Raw genomic sequence first — 23335 nt, 5'->3', positions numbered from 1 at the left:
TGAGCTGGCTAGACGCTGCTGGCCCCGTGCCCTAGATAGCGACCATTAGACCACAAGCCACCCGATTGGCTGCGCTCAACGAGGAAGCTAACGACGGACGCCTCTGGGAGTTGTAGTCCACCCGTTGACTGTCTCGTCACTGCAAACTTTGATGACGGAGAGCCTGGGAGAGGGCCACTATTTACACACATTTCTTATGAGGAAAAAAAAATACCCCAATTGAAACAAGCACAAAAGCTTTCTTGAAATGTTTATCCTTTTAGTTGACCTTTAGATAGATAGATAGATAGATAGATAACCTTTATTATCCCAACGGAGGAAATCAGTTGCCCAGAGGCAGCACAGCAGTTTAAGGTTATTGCGACCGTCAGGGAGCAGTTTACTATGAAAACCTCCACCGGCCGTCCGTCGGTCGGTCACACGTCACACGTCACACCTTTGCCCTGCTCATATCTCCGCATCAGTATATAGGGCTTGTTTGTTTATTGTATGACATCACGCCACATCATCAGCTGTGGACTCTGTGATGTCATCGTATCGCATCAGTATATAGGGCTTGTTTGTTTATTGTATGACATCACGCCACATCATCAGCTGTGGACTCTGTGATGTCATCGTATCTCCATATATGGCCATCTCCGTATATGGAGATATAAGTCGTCCATGCCCAAGTATGGGCTGGTGAGGTCAGACTTTGTGTGATGCGTAGGTTATCTCCATATATGGAGATTCAACATTCCAGGCAATGCTCTCTTCCCTGGTGAGAATTGCCCCTTTATATAGGGCTTGTTTGTGTATTGTATGACATCACGCCACATCATCAGCTGTGGACTCTGTGATGTCATCGTATCTCCATATATGGCCATCTCCGTATATGGAGATATAAGTCGTCCATGCCCAAGTATGGGCTGGTGAGGTCAGACTTTGTGTGATGCGTAGGTTATCTCCATATATGGAGATTCAACATTCCAGGTGTAACTATGGCTACCCGTATGACGTGAGAGGTGGAGGTTGTGATATTTGTGGAGATAAGCGACCAACGGTCGCTTATCTCCCGATTAGGGGGTCTTACTGGTAAGTTACAAAGAGTAAGAAAAGAAAAAGCACTGTTACAGTTAAAAAAAAAAGCAAGGCACAAAAAAAAGAAGAATAGTCCTATATACAGTAAGTGTCAAAAAGCTGTCACAATAAAAAGAAAAATATATATAGGCCTACATAAAGTGTCCAAAAAACATTCAACGCTCATAAATGTCATGCCACACACAAATAGCAATACTTAAAGCACAACTTAACAATGCAATCATTGCAATGCCAAACAAAAGTGATCATAACAGTCAATGCTAGTCAGTACCAGACAGTGAACTGTAGGCTACTGTAACTTTCCCTTTCCTTGCTTGTAGATCTGCTATTTCTGAATTGCAATCCTGAATAATGTTTTGCTATTTTTGAATTGGATTATTGGAATCCTGAAAAGTAAAAATGTAACAAATGTATTTAGGAGTTATACTTATGTTAACTTTATGAACTACAAATAGATTGGACATAAAAAAACACAATACAATACTAGTAATTAAAAATACTAATATAGACTGAAGTAATTAAAGTGGATCATTCGGAATTGGAACAGCTGAAATCAATGGCTGAAATCGGTGGCTTACTTATGATGATGATTATCATGATTGCGACCGTAAGGTCGCAGTTTAGTTGCGACCGTCAGGGAGCAGTTTACTATGAAAACCTCCACCGGCCGTCCGTCGGTCACACGTGCGGTCGACCGCACGTCACACGTGCGGTCGACGTGTGAGTCTGACATCACTCCGCATCAGTCTGACATCACTCTGACATCACAGAGTCCACAGCTGATGATGTGGCGTGATGTCATACAATACACAAACAAGCCCTATATAAAGGGGCAATTCTCACCAGGGAAGAGAGCATTCCTCGACTCAGACCTTATCGCCAGGATCAACTAAGCTTATAGCTTATCATCACATCCAACCATCTTAAGATACTCAGCTAGTGGGGAATGCTCTCTTCCCTGGTGAGAATTGCCCCTTTATATAGGGCTTGTTTGTGTATTGTATGACATCACGCCACATCATCAGCTGTGGACTCTGTGATGTCATCGTATCTCCATATATGGCCATCTCCGTATATGGAGATATAAGTTGTCCATGCCCAAGTATGGGCTGGTGAGGTCAGACTTGTCTGTCGTACATTTCGGTCAATTCCAGTGGGGATGCCATTGAAAAGTTAATCTAGTTGTACAAAGTAATCAAAGAATGGGTTGACTGGTAGGCTGGTTGACTGCTTTATCTGTGGAGAGTGTATGTCACTGAGAGTCCTTTTATAGCGATTGAAATCATGATGAGGTCACGATGAGTCATCTATGCCCAAATATAGATTTCTAGGTCAGATGGCCCATGGAGTTTGTGATGTCAAACCTAGCAACCCAATATAAACAAACCTGATGTCAGACCTGAAGTATCCTTTTATACCCATATATGGAGATACAGAGATCTCCATATATGGGCATATTAAAAAGCCCATATATGGGCATATACGGATGACATCAGGGATATCCATATATGGGCATAAAAGGGACAAGGGCTTACAGTTAAGAGATCTCCATATATGGGCATATCAGAAAGCCCATATATGTTCATATACTGATGACATCAGGAATATCCATATATGGGCATAAAAGGGACAAGGACTTACAGTTAAGAGATCTCCATATATGGGCGTAAAGGGACAAGGACTGTTACAGTAGATATAGAGATGTCCATATATGGGCATAAATGAACAAGGACTGACAAACACTGAGATCTCCATATAACCTATGGGAATATAAGGGACGAGGACAATGCGTAGCATTGTGAGCTTGTAGACCTATTTTCTAAATATTGTTGTACATTAAAAACTTGAAATGGGTCGTTCTGCATAGTACTTGGGATTTGTTGATTGCGACCGTAGGTCGCACTTACTACAGAAAGCTCCACCAGGTGTCCGTGCGTCAGTCAGTCAGTCAGTCCGTCCGTCCGTCCGTCACACGTCAGACGTCACACTTTTGCCCTGCTCATATCTCCGCAACCGTTGCCCCGATCCATGCCAGATTTTGCACACACACTCCTTACCTGCCAAACTACAACCTCCAAGGACCCCCGGAGTTCCAGGGACCCCCAGGTCCCTGGGGGACCCCCAGGTGTAAAAAAAATACCAAATGTGCAAAAATGACCAAATGACCACCCCCACGGGGCTGCTCACGGGGAATTCCCGGGGACCACCCACTCCTGCTACTCCAGAACGGATGCAAAAGTGGTGGCGCCCCCAGTGGAGGACCCCCTCCACTGCAGCTCACATAAAATGCCCTAACTCGGCCTAGGAGCGTCCGGGAGAGCCGGGGCCGGTACCTATTCGTCCGCCAAGGCAACGCGGAGACCCCACCCCTCATTTCTCACATGGCCCTCTTCTAGCGAGACCTACGGTCGCTTATCTCCCGATTAGGGAGTCTTACTGGTGTAAATGTTCACATAGAGTATAATAATTGGTAAAACAAACTTTTGGCCTATTTGTGGAGATAAGCGACCAACGGTCGCTTATCTCCCGATTAGGGAGTCTTACTGGTTTATTGCGACCGTCAGGTCGCATTTACTACCAAAACCTCCACTGGCTGTCTGTGGGTCAGTCAGTCCGTCACACTTTTGCCCTGCTCATATCTCCACAACCGTTGCCCCCATCCATGCCAAATTTTGCACACACACTCCTTGACTGCCAAACTACAACCTCCAAGGACCCCCGGAGCCCCAGGGACCCCCGGGTCCCTGGGGGACCCCCAGATGTAAAAAATGACCAAATGTGGTCACACGTCACACGTCACACTTTTTCCCTGCTCATATCTCCGCAACCGTTGACCCGATCCATGCCAGATTTTGCACACACACTCCTTGCCTGCCAAACTACAACCCCCGGAGCCCCAGTCCCCCCAGATGTAAAAAATGACCAAATGTGCAAAAATGACCAAATGACCACCGCAACGGGGCTGCTCACGGTGAATTCCCGGGGACCACCGACTCCTGGTGCTCCAGAACGGATGCAAAAGTGGTGGCGCCCCCAGTGGAGGACCCCCTGCCACTGCAGCGCACATAAAATGCCGTAACTCGGGCTAGGAGCGTCCGGGAGAGCCGGGGCCGGTACCTATTCGTCCGCCAAGGCAACGCGGACACCCCACCCCTCATTTCTCACGTGGCCCTATTCTAGCGCCACCTTCAGGCCGATTTTTAAAACACATTTTTGGACACTGCTCCTACAGTTTTTGCCCTAAAATCACGAATATCACTACACAGCATGTCTACACTCATGTCATCAACATGGATCAGGAAGATTTTGGAAAAACAAATGTTTGCCCTATTTGTGGAGATAAGCCACCTACGGTCGCTTATCTCCCGATTAGGGAGTCTTACTGGTTGTAAGACTCCTACTTACTTAAGAGAGATAAGCGACCGTCAGGTCGCATGTATGCACAAATTGGCCTTAGCAACCTCATGGTGGCGCTAGAAGAGGGGCATGTGAGAAATCAGGGGCGGTCAGAGGTTGTGATTTGCCAGCCAAGGAGTGTGTGTGCAACGTTTGGCATGGATAGGGCAACGGTGCCAGAGATAAGAGTAGGCCCAAAAGTGTGACGTGACATGACGGACAGACGGAAGGACTGACTAACGGAGGTACTGACTGACAGACAGCCGGTGGATGTTTTCATAGTAACTTGCGACCCGATGGTCGCAATCAGTATTCCGGTATTAACCTTTTACTGAAGGTGGGGGCTGCCAGTTTCCTCTGTATGGACTACAGAGTCTGTGTGGTCATGGAGTGTGTGTGTGTGTGTGTGTGTGTGTGTGTGTGTGTGTGTGTGTGTGTGTGTGTGTGGGGTCACTTTTGTCAATAACTTATTCCCTCCCCATCACCCACAGTAAAAACTGGTTCTATTTTCTCTTGAGAAGGCCATGTATGAGTGAACTGAACACACAGGCTGAAGCAGGTAGACACCAACTTGTTCATCCCCCTCTTGCCTGACTTCTGTTGATGGTGACTGAGCCAGCCTGACAGGGAAATGCTGCCTGACAAAGGTGAAGGATAGCTCATTATTTCTGTTGTGGTGATGAGGGATAGATATGATACTTGGCAGGAAGGTTTTTGCCCGTTTGACCCCGCAACAATCTCACGTCCATCATTTGCATCACCCCCAGTCCTGTGTCGTTCTTGAGTCAGTAGCATGATTGGAGCTCCTACTGTACTTTCAGCTTTATGTTACGGTCTAGACTCCAGAGATGCATATTGAGGGGACCTCTGGCTCTGAGAGCACCAGCACCTCCTAATAAAGTAGAACAGGGGTCTTCAACAGGGGGTCTGGGACCCTTAGGGGGTCCTCAGAGTTACTACAGGGGGTCCTCCAAATCTTTGTGTGATAGAAGCCTTTTTCTCCTTTTTTATATTAACCACTTAAACCCTATAGCGTCCATATTCTGAGAACTTTAACCAAAAATATCTGATCTACAAGCTCACAACGGCTATTTTAGGCAAAGAGGTTTGGTGTAGAGGGGAAAAAAGTACAGTGAAAGGTCAAGTTTATTATGTATTGACGGTTCAAGTGGTTACATATCTGATAACACAAATTGACATGAATCCAAAATACACAGATAATTGTGCTGTCAAACGATGAAACCATATGGAATCTAGGGGTCCCTGCTTCATCTCTTTCTCTCTCAGCGGGTCCTTGGCCTGAAAACGTTGAAGACCCCCGAAGTAGAAGATTTGCACCGTCTTTCGTACAAACTCTATTCCCCCACAGTTTCTCTTTGTGTCCTGTCAGCTGTACTCCATGACTGATACAGCCCTGGATAGGCAACCCAGCCTGGCAGCGATATGTGCTCTTGGATTGCCCTTTTCTTGTTTAATATTACATTTATGAATGAAGGAATTATTTCAAACTTTAACTTTGACCAAAGAACACTATTAATCACAAACGTTAAGATTTGTGCAGTGTAGTCCTGTTTGTGTTTGTGCCTATTTCACCCATGCAATAACTCTGGATACCCTGCTAGTAATGTTATATTGAACAATATAATGATGACATGCCCAAAATAGGGATGTCATGTTGAAAGTGTCAAAGACAATCAGAAAGAGGCCTCCCATGGCGCTGTGACCAGCCACACCTGTAGAATGTGTAGAAAGGTCAACTAAGCTATTCTGACGTCCAAGCTGTGACAACACTGTGTGTACTTAAGAGTGTTTTGAATATGCCACCACCACACCTTCCTTTCTCTTAAGACACAATAGACTGTTTCTGGCAGAAGGTTCCTTTGCAACATCTTAAGTATAAAACTAACTTTAACTTGAACATGGTTTGTATAAAGATATATACAAAAGTCAAGGAGTGAATATTCCTACCAATAATGTGAATAAATTAGCAGATTCACAATACCTCTCTCTCTCTCGTATGCACGCACGCACGCACGCACGCGCGCACGCACGCACGCACGCACGCACGCACGCACGCACGCACGCACGCACACGCACACACACACACACACACACACACACACACACACACATACACACACACACACACACCACCGCTCACTTCAGATTTGGGTTTGATTTTATAGTTATAGTGCTCAGTGTGAATGGCCCTTTATTCTGCATCTCTGTTCCTCAGAGATGGCTACTTATCTAATTGTGACCATGACTGTGACCTTGCTTGAACGTTGATATTTCTACTGTTGAGTTATTTTGTTCAAAGTCACACACGCACGCACGCACGCACGCACGCACGCACGCCACACACACACACACACACACGAGCATTTACAGTGAAACGCCTGGAATTCATACAGTATGTCGCCTCATAAGTTTGACTGTCAGTTGCACAGTAAAATGAAACCCGCTGCAAGCTGTAATCGGATAAAGGGAATTTCTTTTCATTGGTATATGGCTGCACCTGCATACAGTATAGGCTACATGCCGCAAAAGTTATACCCAAATCAGATCAACCACACCAGTTTCAGAGAACAGAGGCCAAACATTTGGTTTCACCATGCAGGCCCCAGCTGCATCTTTTAACCACTTGAACCCTATACTGCACGTCATTGACCGGCCCCCTCTTTCTCCCACCTCCACACCAAATCTCGCGTTAGCTTGTAGACCTTTCACTGAATGTTTCCCCCGAGAATAGGGACAGTAGGGTTTATTTGGTTATGTCAGTTCCCTTAGAACATGGTTTTAAAACCTTTTTGAGCTGTGCTAATCTAATCACTTACATCTGGCTTTGTGTGTATGTATGTCTGTCTGCGGGACGCTTAATATCATTAACTCGTAAAGGGCACCGCTCACTTCACAATGGGTGTGATTTTTTTATTTCACAGACCACCAGATGAACTGTCATTAGGCTATGGACCCCATTCTATTCCTGATAGAAAATGAAATGAAAATATGTTTCGGCTAAATTTGTAAATTAGAAATAACATATTGGTGATATTGAAACATATATTGTTCGGACATAATATGTATTTTTGTATTGTAATAATAAAGTCCCACTTTGAAAACAAGAGGATACAATGGTTTCAGAGGCTTCTTCATCTCAACTATAAAGGTAATCACTGTAGAGCTATACATAATGAGTTGATCCATGGGTGATCTAATACTGTTGATGTCAGGGCTATTTGTCAAAAGGTAGGTCCTTTTCATGGTAAATGTCTTCAAAGCTGGACTTTCTCAGGTCAATCAATCACTCACTCACTCACTCACTCACTTGTTCCAAATACAGACAGTGCTCTTTGGAGCACTGTCATACTTGTAGACACAGTTTTTGCTACATTATGAGTTTGTGTCATCTAATCACTATTGATGTCAGGGCTATTGGTCCATAAAGTAAGTCCTCCTCATGGTAAATGTCTTAATAGCTGGACTCTCTCAGTCAGCAATCAATCACAAGTGCAGATATCTCTCTTTAGAGCACTGTCATGCTTGTAGACACATCGTTTACTTTGATTGTAGCTGGCAATTGATCTGTTTGCACCTGTGAAGGGTTGTGATCTCACTCTGTGGGTCCAGTCTGTAATCTCAGCCACTTACTGCATTGACAGAGGTCAGTGTGACAATGACAATGTGTGTGGTGCTGTCAATATTGAGAAACCCAGCAAGTATTTACACATAGCCTACTGTACATGTGATGTATTGCATATGCAATCAATTCAGACTTCTGAAATGAACTGCTCTTGGAAGGGACAAGTAAACTTGGAAGGACCTGGGACATGCTATAATGCAACTTGTATTTCCATCAATTGCATGGACAGGTCAGTTCAGATAATAGATATGATTCTTATAGCACATGTCATACACGTTATTTGGTATTTTTTGGGTCAAATACTGTAGCTTATGCACATGTATTATAGTGTATAGTAGACCCTGTGGAAGAACTGGAGAATGCTTAAAAAATCTTCCCAAGTTTGTTTAACACAAACTTGGTCAGTAGGCTGAATCATTTGTTTATTTAAGCAGGGTTGCTAGGTGATGCTCACTAGATCTGTGGCTACATTTCATTGGGGTTTATTCCCATGAGCTCACTGATATTTAGTGTTAGCTGACATGCCATATTGACCCAAATCCAGGACTCTGGACACATTGGGATTTAGCATGAAACATTTATATAACATAAATACATGTGTAGACATGAGTGTCCAGTAGCTCGCTGTAGGGTGAAGTTGCCTTTATACGTGGACTTGGCAGCTTCACCCTGGCCCGGAGCCTCCAGCACACAAAACCAGCAGAGCTAGGATTGCCTGGTAGAAATACACACCACCATCTAGTGGCTTTAGGGGTGCATTTCCTCAATGGGGGATACTGTTAAGCTTATGTTTAGAGCTGATCAGCTGACCCTGGCACTTGCAAGTTAAAAAACACTCTTGAGGGGCGGTCCACACCAAGCACTAAAATGCATGTGGTGTGAAAAACAGATATTCTACCCCCCACCCCACCCGACCCGCCCACCCCAACAATAGACTTAAAGTACAAATTTGGGAAAGTAGGATTTATTTAGATATTACAAATTTATAAAATGCTGATGTTCTGAAGTAAGTAAAACATATCAAGTAATTCACACTGGTGGAATCCATTAGAAATACATTCAATTATCAAAAACTCTTAATACATTTTAAGACTCTGCTGAGGTTGGAATGATTGGAAAGTAGTTTTCATTTTAGTGCATTTTGTCGAAAAACGAATTATTTAATTTGTAATAAAGAAAAGCAAAGGGGGGGAAAAGTGAGTTTTCACAGCAATAAACTGTATATGGTATATATATATATATATTTCTTTTCTTTTTTTTCAGATCCGAAAGCAAATTTGTCAAGTAAACGTGATGATGAAAACACAAGGCCGGCATCTAAAGACGAGGAATGAGTGGATGGGTAGTGTTGCTCAAAGCGGAATGAGCAAATGAATGTAGTTATCTCAGCTGCAGGCAGATAGTACAACCCTGTGCTACTAAAACAATAAAGGAATGAAATGCTCTGAGGAAATGCAGACTCATTGCTTTCTTCGTTTGTATTATCACTTCTTCTCACATAAACGCGTTAGCTGTTCAAATAATTTAGCTAATCAACTAATAGCCGCTTACCTTCCTCACAACACCTGCTCTAACGTGTCGTGTGTGTGTGATACAAGCGCATGGGCCACACAGATTGCCTTCACACCTCCCCCGGGCTCCAACCCTCAAATTGATTAATAATCAGCCATCTCTGCTAATTGGCAGAGTAAAGCGATGGATTACATGTAGGCCTTGCCTACATGTAGCATGCATTATGCAGTAATCGTAATCTCGTCAACATCTCTTGACAACGGTGACATCTGGACCCAGTTATTACTGACTGGAAGGAATGCGAGGGCAATCCAAGTGTCCATTCCTGAGGTACAGTGAAGCTATTTTTTAACACAGTGGGATTTCTCTTGTCTTCTTGATCACTGATCAGCACTTTTCTAGTGGTTTGGAGAACTCTGGCTTGGTACTACACTAATCACAGAGCCCAGGAATGCACAGCGTGAAGACACTTTTTCCAGGCACTATTCCCACACCCTTGTACACTATATAAAGTGTCTGAGTGAAACAGTCCCACTGTAACTCCTCCACTGATTTGCCAAGCGAAAGAAAAAGCCACAGCTTTGAGTGTTTTAAGTGAAGAATCATAAGAAAAAGGTTAGAGTAGATGAGCAATTAGAAAAAACTACACATTCTCTATACCCAGTAAATGGTAATAGAATAGATGTTTTAAATAAAAGCCAGAATAGGCTCAATGCTACCAATCTGTGTTTTAAGTGTAAGTGAGGAAGCAAAGTGTTAGTGTGCCTTTATGCAGGCAAAAACATAGTCAAAAAGGCAACATTTCCACCATCTCTAGAATAATGAAAACAAGGAAGCAAGAATATTCATAGTAAAAATATAATATTCAGGATGCAAAAATATGGAAGATCTTAGGGTGATGTCAGCCTCAGTCTCTGGAGACTGGTAATTCCATGGATCATGGACAGAACAGAACAGGGATCTGGGGAAAGGGAATCTGTAAACATGGAGACAGACTGCTAACATGACACTTTTGCTCATATGCAAAGTTTTTAAAGTGGCATCTGACCCTGGGATTAGGAGCAGGATAGGGGGTTTGGATTTGGGTTCAGGCAAAGCCCAGGAGATGCAACGATTCCCTTCGCCGAAGTCCAGTCACTTTTTGAAGGTGGGACACAAGCAGCTGGAAATGGGTCAGATACCCTTAAGTAGGTCGATGGACCCCTGCAGAAGAGTTACATTGTTCTGTAGAGACAAAAAGAAATGGCAAGGTTGTCGTGGGTTCCAATCAAAACCTCTCCCTCCGCTATATAGTCGAGATGAGGTTCCACCGCGTAGGGTGGCGGCAGAGTGCGGTACCGGCAAACAGTGGAATTATAATATTGTTGATTCTTAACTTTTTCTGCACATCCAAAAAGTTTGAATTTGAACGGTCAAAAACTCTTTACCGACGGGACCTCATCTCAGAACTAGTATATAATGTAGGGAGAGGTTCCAAGACTGGCTATCCTCACATTAAACATTTCTTAGCAGTACAAATAAATCCTGTAGACAAAAGATTTCAATGTGCTCACCTTGGCATGCTTTATCTCTAGCTCAGCCATCTCGATGAGGTTCTTCCGGAAGGCCATCACTCGCCTACCCTTGAAACTGGTGAGTTCTGAAGCAGAAATAGTGTGTGGCAAAAGCAAATGTTAAAGCTGCACTCTGAATAAAAAAATATTTTACCAGTCTGTATGACATATGTTAATACAATAACAAACAACTGCAGCGGTTGGAGGTGGTCTCCTTGTTCTGCTAATGACTATATTCACCCAGCAGACATTTTGCTCTCACGTCATATATGCGGTTTGGGAAGAAATTTCATTGACTTAATAGCAGAATGGCCACTGAATATGGTGAATTGAGACATTTAGATCCTGTGGTTAGGTAGGACTACTACTGGTTGACAAGAGGTATAGCATGATAATGCTCAAAGATCCTCACGCAGGGGACCAGGGTTCGATACAAGGGTAGGACACAAATCTTATGGATTGCAGTCTCTCCGTAAATGACTTGACGTACAGTAGTCAAACATGTATACAGGACACAACACACCTTTCTTCCCAGACTCTGACAGCTTGTCAAATTTCTGCAAGCACTGTTGCTGATGCTCCTCTGCCTGGGGAATGTCCTTGCCCTTCAGTCGTGCTTTATCCAAAGCCTTGTTAGAGTTCTCGTAGTCAGCTAGGGCCCGGGCTCGCCTGTACAAAAGGTCCTAACAGACATGCCCCCATAGATGAACAAACTTTGTTAAAGGATGCTACTGTAACAGGACACGGCAAAGTCACGCAAAATAATACATCACCCACATTCTAAACCAGTTTTGTTGATTCACTTTATCACTGTAACAAGCTTCCTACTGTAGCATTCTATTGCATTATGCTACCCAACTTGTCAGTTAAATGTATTTTGTACATTTTACAAGAGGATAAAGTTGTCTCCATTATTTTATTTTTTATCTGGTAACAACAACTAAATGTTTCATACTCAGTCAGATGACTCAACAATTTGATCAAAAAAGTACTGGTCCTGAGATAAATTTGACTTACACATTTATATTTAATTCTCAGCTTCCCAAATGTCATTATTTGTTCAAATTTTCATCTGTCATGTCCAAAATAGGGAAGCCATGTTAAAAGTGGTAAATAAAGCCAAGCAACTGTCATCCTATCTCCGTTATAAAAGAAGATAAACACGTCTCACCTTGGCTGCCTGGATGTCTCTCATGTAGTATCTTAGCAGCTCTGTGAGCTTGAGCTCCTGGTCAGATGCCACTCTACCCTCCACTTTCTGTGGGACAACATGTGAAGCACATAGATTGTATAGTGCATGTGGAGACAACAAAAGGTAACAATATTTGCCTCCTTTTGTTGGCAGATGAGCTTCTCCTTACCCTGAGCTTCTCAAACAAGTCTGCCAACTTCTCCAAGTGCCTGAAAAATGTAACAAAAAAATAGTTTTGAGTGACTACATGGGTTTATTGACTGGTTCTAAGTGATATGCATCCATTTGCAGGTTGCAGATAGTTTGCTTACATTATGTAGCTAGATGATAGCTAGCTCGCTAAAGTTAGCTAGCCTAAATGTGCACAACATGCCTTAAAGGGTGATATCAAAATTATTGTTATATGTTATGCATTTTTGTAGGTTTGTTTTTCGTTTTGGCATGTTGTGTCAGAGTAAGTGATGTATTGTTGAATTTCTGTGATGTCATTGTTATGTGGTAATGTACTTCTTGTTTTTTTTTAATTGCACAACATTTCAAGAACCATGTTAAATTTCTAACAGGCGATAAACTATTCACCAGTCACCTCTTCCTGCAACTAAAATCCATAGCTCATCTTGGTTTGCCACCACCGCAAATAATCTTAGAAGCTGTGAAGCTTGCAAAACTCAAAATAATAGATTGCACTCACTTTTTAAGTGCTGTAGTATCATCAGCAGATAGACTGTTGACAGTGGCAGAGATGTGAATGTAATCATCAGCAACATCTGAAATGAGAGAGGTAAATGATCAATACTGTTAGGAAACTGTTAGTAGGCCTTACGGTTTTTGATACAAAAATACTTTGATGTGAGTTTTTGCATTTTCCCATTTAAGTCAATGAAGAAATGAATTCTGTCTTAGCATTTGGGTTTTCCCCATGTATTCACTAATAAATTAATGGACATATATATTATATATGAAGATGAAGCCATGTTGATTTGACATATGGCTTGATTGCGTGCCGCAAAAACTGTGGGAGGAGTAGCGTGGCAAAATAAAGTTTATCCGGAAAGAAGAAAGTTGGACAAGTACCATAATCTGGTTTCCCTGTTAGGGCAACCACAATACAGTATTTTCCGGACTATAAGGCGCACCGGACTATAAGGCGCACTGTCAATGAATGGTCTATTTTCAAACTGTTTTCATATATAAGGCGCACCGGACTATAAGGCGCACTTAATAGACGCTACTGTTGCGTTATGCATCCAACAGATGGAGCTGTGCTAAAGGGAATGTCAATGTCAATGAATGATCCATATATAAGGCGCACTGGACTATAAGGCGCACTGTAGTTTCTTGAGAAAATTAAAGGCTTTTAAGTGCGCCTTATAGTCCGGAAAATACGGTAATTACTTTTGTGTGAGCGGGTCATCTTCTCAGCTTTGGCAGTGGAATCCTTTATCTTGCTGTAATAATCAAGCAGAAATGTCTTCTCCTGTTCAAAGAAGTCGTCAACTTCCTAGAAACACACACGCACACACACACACACACACACACACACACACACACACACACACACACACACACACACACACACACACACACACACACACACACACACACACACACACACACACACACACACACACACACACACACACACACACACACACACACACACACACACACAGTAGGAATTTTCTTATATCTTAAAATAAAAAATAAAAAAACGAAAATAGTGAAAATAGTCGTGATGCATGTTTTTAGCTTATAGATCTGCTGTTTGTTTCTTTTGCTATTTTGGACAAATTTCACCTATGACATGTCCAAAAACACCAGGTTCAAAGAGCTTAACCAATGAAAAGTAAAGTATTAAGAGTTTATGACTAAGGATCTCCATTAGATCATAGGTTGGGGAAAGTTTTCTTTTTCCATTTCATAAAAATGAACCGTTTTAGACATACAAGGTTTCCACGATGTGTCATGCGCTGTCTGTCTGATGCGTTCACCCACGTGGTCAGATCATGCAGAAGACTCACCTTTATCCCTGAGATGATGACCTCATCGGCGCTCTTCACCATGTTCTTGAAGAAACCTCCAAACATCTCCTTGGCATTCTTCCTTCGCACAGTGAGCTACAGTGACATATTTTTTGAAGAGATGAAAACCAGTAATGAATTGTCCCAAATCCAATTGGAAAATTAACTTGCAGGGTTGAATACTGGTAATTGGGTTCTCAGGATTAACCATGATTTTGCAACATAATCCAAACATAACATTTCCACCCCCCCTGCAAAAAGAAAAACAAGATAAAAATGTTATCTTGTTTTTGCAGGTGGGGGTGGAAATGTTATTTTGAGAGACTGGCACATTTAATGTGCCAGTCTCTCAACAGCTCTCAACAAATTTCACAATGTGCCTTTAATTACTGTGCTATAAGCCACTAAGGCTGATATTTTGGCACTGAGCCATCAATGCTGATATTGTATTGCAGTTAAGTTGCCTGTGCTATGAGCCATTAACACCTTCAAAGCCGTCCGCACTTGCCCGTACTTGCCTCGACCTCCAATTAGCCGTCCGCACTTTCCCGTACTTTCCCGTAATTTATGAAATTAATCATATTTTTTTGAAAAATACAGTCGCAGGTCGTGCTCTGTCTCTTTAAGAGACGTTGTGCAATAGGATCACGTCAGAAACGTGATGACGTCATCGGCTGGCTCTGCCACTGGCTCCACGAGCGGCCATTACGTTCCTTTCCTTTGTGTGTGCGGCAGCCTGGCTTAGCCCATCCCCTCGTCTTTTTCGACCAGACGACAGGCGAAATCAAGGCTTCGGAATGAGTGGAATACATGGAATTAGATCGATGTGCGTGCGACGAGGACGTAATGTACTTTCGAACGCTGTTTTTTCTCGCGGATTACCCCATCTCGCTCCATGCAAATGAACGGCAGAAATACAGCCAGCAGCAGCTTCTAAGTAAGTGGCCGCCCAAACACGTAGTGTGTGCACGTCCTGCTGGCTTGCACTGAACGACCCGCGCGCGTTGTTTATCATTTGGTGTGTTTGTTTTTTAAAACATGTTTGTAAATAAAACGCTGATTGCACGGCAGTACCGGGGTTCAGGGGGTTCTGCCGGGGCTTGTTAATACTGATCTTCTGTTAGCACTAAACCATAAATGCTGATATTCTCTTGCAAAATAACTCAGCCGCCAAGAGTGGGTGGCTTCAAAAACATGATACACGTGATATATCTACCCTGCATTCTGCACTTGTTAATTTCAGACCCTGTCACTGCTGCACATAGAGACTTTTATGATTAATTGACATTGCAATGGGAAAACTGTCAAGGCCAATTATTGATTCAAGTTAGTGTTTATTACCCCCAAAAAGATACAATTCTTATTGTTGAAATTCCCTTACATTCCCTTACTATAAGCATTATACTTTCTCCTGGGATATGGAACCCAAATTACTTTAAATATCTTTCTACATACATTACTACATCACTAGATCACGTGGTAAGAGCGCGTAATATAGCACTTAAATAAAGCTATAGTCCTTCTCAGAGACGGCCTAGGCTGGCATGCATAGATATTAGTCTGGAATCTCTGTGTGGAACCTAAATTTCCTAACCTGACTGCGCCAGATGGTGGCAGCAGTGCGTATTCCTGGCTGCATACCGCTCTGCTTACCATCTGGGATTGCTCAAGCAGACCTGATGTAAGGGGCGGGCCATTTTTTCAAATTCTTTAGCAGGTGATTGGATGGGGCCGTCTCTCTATCACAGTCTGGGAGTGCCAACTCCAACCACTCATATTGGCCTGTCTGCATGACGTTACACCCAGAATCCACCTCCTGGGTTTCCACGTGGTCTGCAATCAGACCACGTGGATCAACTCTCCCCGAGCAATCTCAGATGGTAAATTAGGGCGGTACGCACTACTGCCACCATCTGGCGCAGTCAGGTTATACATTTCCAAGAGGCGGATTAAAAATTAAAAACAAAACGCTTGTGGTGATAAAGCCGCCCCATATTTGCATACTGGGCCCTGATTGGTCCCTCACTACATCGGAGGAGTGAAATCCAAACACAACTGAGCTGTGCAATGGCATTTTTGTCTGGTTTCCAGGCTACAGCCGACCTGGGTTCAAATCCGACCCCAGGCTCTTAAATGCATGTCTTCATCCCCGTCACTATCAAGATTAAAGCAGTAAAATAATAACAATAATAATTATTATATAATAATAATTATAATTAATAATAATATAATATAATCAAAATGTTTAACACTAACCTAGCTGCTGCAAATCAACAGCAACGCTGACAGAGAGTAGATAGGAATTAAAGCTGACCTCAGCAGGATGTAGGCCATGTGGTCACAAGTCTGCTGTACTCTCTACTTCCTCTCCAACCGACAGCCCAGGAAAGGAACATCAGCTATAGGGTTTACAAGGTACTCACATCCTGGTCATACTCCAAGAAGATCTGGAAGTTTCTGTCCTTGCTTAAAACTGGGTGAGAGGACAGTCTCTGAAGGAAGACTTCGTGAACTTGTACAGTCTTCTTGAACACAGCCAGGTATTCACTAAAGACGTGAAAAAACAAACGGCATATGTTCACCATTGTAAGAAACAAAGAAAGCTGTTTTTCCCTGGAACAAACTTTTAAGGGCCACCAACACCAAGCAATATAACTAACAGTACCATATATCGTTCACCACTGTTGTCATTATAGTTGTGGTGTGAACGCTGTTATCAACTTGGTACAGATGGCCCTTTATGGTAACATGGATGTTTTTTTTTTTTTTTTTTTTTTCCCAAGTACTAAAGCCTAATATATACTTTTCTTTTAAATAATGAACAGCAATCTTCAAGCAAAAAACCTGATGCCGTTTGCCATGTTTAATTTCCATGAGAATTCAAGTATATAGTAACGGTGTGAATGAACTTGACTGAAGCTTCATTTATAGTCTATAAAAGTGACTTGAGATCATAATGCCCCACTCACGCCTCCAGCTCTTGCTTCATCTTGGTGTACTCCTCCTTGGTCATAGTGGCCTCACCTTCCCCCAACTTGTGCATTTTTTCTCTTGGACTCTCAAAGTCAGGCTTTGGAGGGGCTGGGGGAATCTATAAATGCAGGATAGGATATGATAATTTTTTTTTAAATGAGACAAAAAATAAAAGGCTAAAGGTACTTGACTCAATACACGTTTTATTTCTTATGAACCTCATAAGCTTAATTTTGGAAACAGTGGAAATAGATATACAATATATATGCCACAGTGCTAGATGTTGTGAGCTTGTAGAGCTGCTATTTTTGAAAAACCTTGCCTATAAAAACATGCCCAAAAGAAGGATGCCAGGTTTGAAGTGGTTATGGATTCTTGGCAGAAATATCCCATAACATGTCACGAAAAGTAAGAAATCAAAACTGCCTTCAACCGATGTCCTGGATTCTTTAGTGTTATCTGACCGTCAAGTAGAACTCTCTGACAGTAAACAAAATATGGTGATACTGTATGTTGACTCACTATTAAGCCAGCGTAGTCCTCGGTTTCAACCAGAGTGTCATGTAGCCAGATAAAATCTTCGTGCTGTCTCGGAACAGAGAAGTCTGGCTTCTGGAATGAGCTCAGCGTGGTCTGTGTAGGGGTTTGGTTAAATGATACTTAACTCCATGCCAGGTAAAGGTAGCAAAATGTACTCACGTGATTCTATACAGTGTTTTACTTTCTACATCATGCCATCCATTTTATTGTACTGTATGTCTGGTGCCCTCATATTTGTTTTCATGCAACTTAATTAAAAAATAAGAGTTTAAATCTAGATAGTTTCTCTCTGTACGGTAATTAATTATTTATTATAAATTACATTTTGACACAAGGACACATCATGTAATGATTATAGATTTGCCAATTAATGGGTAGGGCATGTACAATAGTAGAGGAAACAGAGCAACAAAGACAAGCTTTAATTGTATTTTGTTTGAATGTCTACTACTGTAGATGAGTTTTGTTTTTACCTTTGTATGGACAGTAAACTTGACCTTGTCTCTTTCACAGAGTGCATCAGGAATGTCGATGAGCAGAGAGGCATCGTTGTTTAGGTCCACAGACACAGAGCGTGTCTAAAGAGGAGGAACATACTGAGGTTAGGCAAAGCTCTGTACTTACTGTACATAACAAACAATATTTATATTATGAACTTGATGCAGACACAATAACTTACTAGCTGTGGATCTCTTCTAAAAACTAAGCAACTTTGTAACAAATAATTGTACTTTTCTGTACACATTTCACATGTGAATAAAATTGATATGGTGTGTGCCAAAAGACAATTGCACCTGTTGTATTGGGAAGTAGTTGAATGATTAATAGGGGATGTGGATATAGGGGGAGCTTGATTTCCTTGTCATTGCAAGCAGACCAGCAAAAAGCATATCTCATGTGTTGGCTTATGTTATGATAAAGCGACCTTAAATTAACTTCATCCATTGTTCTGTGTCTGCATGCAAATAATGTTACTAGCTATTTTAATACACAATGCAATCTTTAGTTTTCATTTAACTCTGACTGTACAAATAAAATAGAATAGAATAGAATAGACCCTTATCCATCTGGAAGTCTGAGAGTGTACCAATGGAATCAAATAGCACCTATAGTTCAATGAATGCTGAGGATTGTGTACAGTGTACAACTAAATAGGCAACGAACAGATAGTAGTGAGACAAGTTAACATTACTTTAGCATCACATTAGCTAGTGCTACTATGGCTGTGGCTTTTTGGCTACGTTGTGTCAAATGGGGATAAACCTGCGACTAGTGTTACTTTTTTAAGCTAACATGACTTACCTTTTCCTTGTCACTCTCATCTGGGCTAGATGCCATCATAACTAACTCCTTAAACCAAACTAACCAACTAAAAATGACTAGTAGTAGGACAGAAGAATGTTCCCTGTGTTGGCAGGCTAGTTTAGCCGACAACCTGTCAAATCGCTTTTCTCAGCCTCATCCCGATGACAGCGTAAACCCCGCCTCTGACTTATTTTGATTGGACCATGTCACTTTTTTAAAACACACCGATTGGGTTTTGGGGCACATCAGTCACGTTTCACTTTTGTTGTTTCTGTTGTTAGACCGGAATCGATTCACTTTAGCGTTTGCTGATCCGGTCCAGAGCGGATACGGAAACAGCGTGTAAGCTTGCGTGTATGTGTATGTGGAAATCCTCGGATACAGTACATAGGCTCAAGACCGGATATGAGCACGGATCAGTAGATAGGAACCACAGGTGTGGCGATGGGGAGTTCTTTGGTCACGCGAGACATACGTGTCCGTGGCGGAAGGTTCGTATTTCGCTATTCCTGTTCTGTCTTCATAATAACTACGCTCTCTCGTGACACTCTCTCCTTATAACGGCATATTTACACGCGCTTATATTATATTCTTTCAATGGTTGTAATTATTGTTGTTAAATGGTAAGTAAAAGCTGGGATAAAAGTTCAACCCAAATAAATAACTACCTCCAATTCAACGTACAACCCGGACGTATTTCAATGATACACTGGGAAGAGCATTGTGGGATTTAGTGTTTTCCCCCCTTCCCGGTTCATTATTAAACCCAAACAAGAAACTACGGTTCCCAGGTACGAAGAGAAGTTAGATAAAATTTGTGTAACGCCAAATAATGTCGTATGGGAGCCGAGAAGTGAGAAGTCGCCCTCAAATCACAACGTGAGAGTGCATTATAATGTTACGTTTTTATATACAGGTGTTTGTTTATTGTCTAAAAGCTGGAGAATGTATGCTAACCAGTTAATGAACTGTATCAGACGTGTGTCACTCTGTACCAAACGAGCCCCTAGTTGCACTTGCTTGTTTGAGAGGTATTTCTCTGTCCATCTCATCCTGAGCTCTTCCAATAAGAGGACCAGTCCATACAGTTCAGTGGACAGTGGTCGATATTCTTCTCTGGTTAAATCTGTTGTGTCGAGGGTCTCCTCTCAAACCCCTGAAAGCATCGAAGAGGAGAACTCGCACTTCTATGGACCGGTGGTCAAATCTCATCCCCCCAGGACATCAGCGTTCAAAGTGCCTAAACATGTTCACCCTTTCTTAAACTGTGATGATGATGATAATAATGATGGGACTCGTGGGCGTGAGTTATTTGGACCCCCGGCTCGGATTTCTTTAAAACGGGATGGCAGGTCCTCCTCAGTCGCCAGTGTGACCCGCATTCTCCAGGACACCCTTACCCCCCAGCAAAGATTCTACCTGGAGAGGTGGAAGAGGAGGATGATCACTGAGCTGGGAGAGGAAGGCTTCAAAGAGTACACTCTGAGTAAGTTTAGACATTTTACACAATAGAATCCTTTAGTAATTCAACTCTGAACGTAAGGGTCCATTTGGTTACATGTATTCCTATTTTGCATAGCACTGATCAGAGCAATGGTCTCGAGTTATGGCCATTTAAAGTATTAGACAATGCTGTAGTGTCCCATATTGAGTTGTTGCTACTTAGGGCTGCAACTATCGATTATCTTCTTGGCCATTATTCAATCGATTACTTTTTTCATTAATCGAATGATCAAAAAGCATGTGTGTGTGTGTGTGTGTGTGTGTGTGTGTGTGTGTGTGTGTGTGTGTGTGTGTGTGTGTGTATATATATATATATATATATATATATATATATATATATATATATATATATATATATCTATACTATAATTTTGCGAATGTCTGAGTGAGTGTCTGTCTGTCTGTCTGTCTGTCTGTCTGTATGTCTGTCTGTCTGTCTGTCTGTCTGTCTGTCTGTCTGTCTCAGCGTTTCTCCTCGGTGGCTGGAGCAATTAATCTGAAATCGCATCACCATCAGCATATGAACACACCTGCCATAACTGTGAAGCCCGTTTGTCACTTTCACAAATCGTATGCTGTAGATTAGCATTTTTATGGTGTATCTCTATCTATTTAGCCTACAGTACCTTTTGTCGCCACACATGTTAAGGGAGGGGCGCTGTTGTTCAGGCCATTAGCACAATCACACACAAACCCCCACACACACACACACACACACACACACACACACACACACACACGCAGGGGGGGGGGGGGGGGGGGCTGTTACAGATGTTGTCCAAAAATCATGCAGATCGGTACACAGTATCTCTGTAGCCGTTAAATGGAACGGGTATTTCTTACATTGATGCTCCTACATATTAGCATGCAAGCACCAGTTAAAGTTACTTTCCATCCCTCATATACTGTGTGCACAGTGCACATCCCATAACCCACACACTGCACATCATTTCGGAGCTCATATCTTTGAACGGGTAAGTTAAGGGAGGGGCGCTGTTGTTCAGGCCATGCACAATCACACACAAACCCACACACACACACACACACACACACACACACACACGGGGGGGGGAGTGTGTGTGTGTGTGTGTGTGTGCGCAGGCGGGTGGGCGGGTGGGAAGCCATTAAACGAAACGGGTATTTCTTACATTGATGCTCCTACATATTATCATGCAAGCACCAGTTAAAGTTACTTTCCATCCCTCATATACTGTATGCACACTGCACAGTGCACATCCCATAACCCACACACTGCACATCATTTTGGAGCTCATATCTTTGAACGGGTAAGGGCTAGTATATATAATTTCGATAAACCACTTAAGCGTTTACTTTTTTATACCTTGTCGCACAATGGAGGCATGCAAAAATAGCTAAACTACAAGCTCTAAAGCGTAGTTATTTTTCTCTTTTCTTCTTTTTTTAAAAGTTTTCACCTTTAATGACGTGCCCAAAATAAGGATCGATTCAATTATTTCTTTAAATTATCGCTTCCTTTTATAATCGATTAAATCGATTAGTTCAATTAACTGTTGCATCTATAGTGACTAGGGCTACTTTTGTATTGAAGCAGCATATAAGCTAGCTAAGGGGTTAATGATTATTATGTTTATATTTATTCTCCCTGAAACAGATATATTTAGGCAAGGGGGGCTTTTCCATAATGCAGTGGAGGCCTTTCTAGCACAAGATGCTGCAGCGACAGAGACAGAGCCTGATGTGATTCCAGGATGTCCATCTGAAGTAGAGGGATACATGGAGAGTATCGGTTACATCCTGGAGGACATAAGCGGAGTTAGAGCTATCGAGAGCACTGTACATCATGGAACACTAGATTATCGAGGTATCGTGGATTGTGTGGCCCTCTACAGGTAAAGGTCCTATTTTAAAATGCAAGTAACATAACAATATTCGTTTGGTCTTCTGATTTTCTTAGTTCCTCTGTTCCCTCATGTGCTACTTCTGTCCACAGGGGTGTGCTGTGTGTGATTGAATGGAAAACCTCAGAGAAACCCAAACCCCACCTCAGCAACACATATGACAACCCTCTTCAGGTGGCAGCTTACGCTGGGGCCTTGAATAGCGATGACAACTACAAGTACCAGGTGCTGTATGTTTTAAGATGACATAACCAACCACTTAACCCCTAAATTCATTGTTGTACGTCAAATAATGAAAATAGATGATCTGCAAGCTCTCAACACACCGCAGAATCTTGGCCTATTTTTGTCAAATGTTCACCTATTATTATATGCCCAGAAAAGGGACACTATAGGTTCATGTGATTGAAACTACACAATCTTGTCCATTCATTTTCTCCTGTGTCTTGCATGTGCTTAATATGTTTTTTGCTCTCCCCTGGAAGGTTGAAAAAGGACTGATTGTTGTGGCCTACAAAGATGGTTCACCTGGCCACACGCATCTTTTGAACTCAACACAAATGTTGGACTACTGGGAAAGGTGGCTGGTCCGCCTCGAGGAGTACATGGAAAAGAAGTCACAGTGAATGAAGTTACCCTCTGGGGATGTTTCATTGTGTACTCAGCTAAAAGGACATTTCCTGTGCTAAATGGTAATATGATTCTGGGATTCTGCAGTTCCTGTTTTTGGATGAAAT

The 23335-nt window shown here is 42.3% G+C and overlaps 2 protein-coding genes across 2 annotated transcripts; one reads left to right on the top strand and one right to left on the bottom strand.

The window, feature by feature from the left end:
• Positions 1-9076: 9076 nt before the first annotated feature.
• Positions 9077-19348, bottom strand: snx5 (sorting nexin 5). Its single transcript, XM_080740355.1, has 13 exons — positions 19213-19348; positions 18384-18488; positions 17893-18003; positions 17367-17488; positions 16821-16944; positions 14398-14493; positions 13772-13877; positions 13068-13143; positions 12546-12585; positions 12356-12442; positions 11708-11867; positions 11185-11270; positions 9077-10855 (listed from the first exon to the last, which is right to left on the bottom strand). Exons 1-13 carry the CDS (start codon positions 19249-19251, stop codon positions 10805-10807), a joined length of 1203 nt encoding a protein of 400 aa, XP_080596481.1. The 5' UTR covers positions 19252-19348; the 3' UTR covers positions 9077-10804.
• A 753-nt stretch (positions 19349-20101) lies between these two features.
• mgme1 (mitochondrial genome maintenance exonuclease 1) lies at positions 20102-23224 on the top strand (the record flags this gene model as incomplete). Its single annotated transcript, XM_080740663.1, has 4 exons — positions 20102-20701; positions 22352-22589; positions 22691-22823; positions 23084-23224. Exons 1-4 carry the CDS (start codon positions 20161-20163, stop codon positions 23222-23224), a joined length of 1053 nt encoding a protein of 350 aa, XP_080596789.1. The 5' UTR covers positions 20102-20160.
• Between the last annotated feature and the right edge of the window lie 111 nt (positions 23225-23335).

This window comes from Nannobrachium achirus, assembly GCF_963921795.1.
Source record: "Nannobrachium achirus genome assembly, chromosome: 13".
Lineage (NCBI taxonomy): Eukaryota > Metazoa > Chordata > Actinopteri > Myctophiformes > Myctophidae > Nannobrachium > Nannobrachium achirus.
Note: the sequence above shows the minus strand (reverse complement) of the source record. Positions and strands in the feature narration are given on the sequence as shown.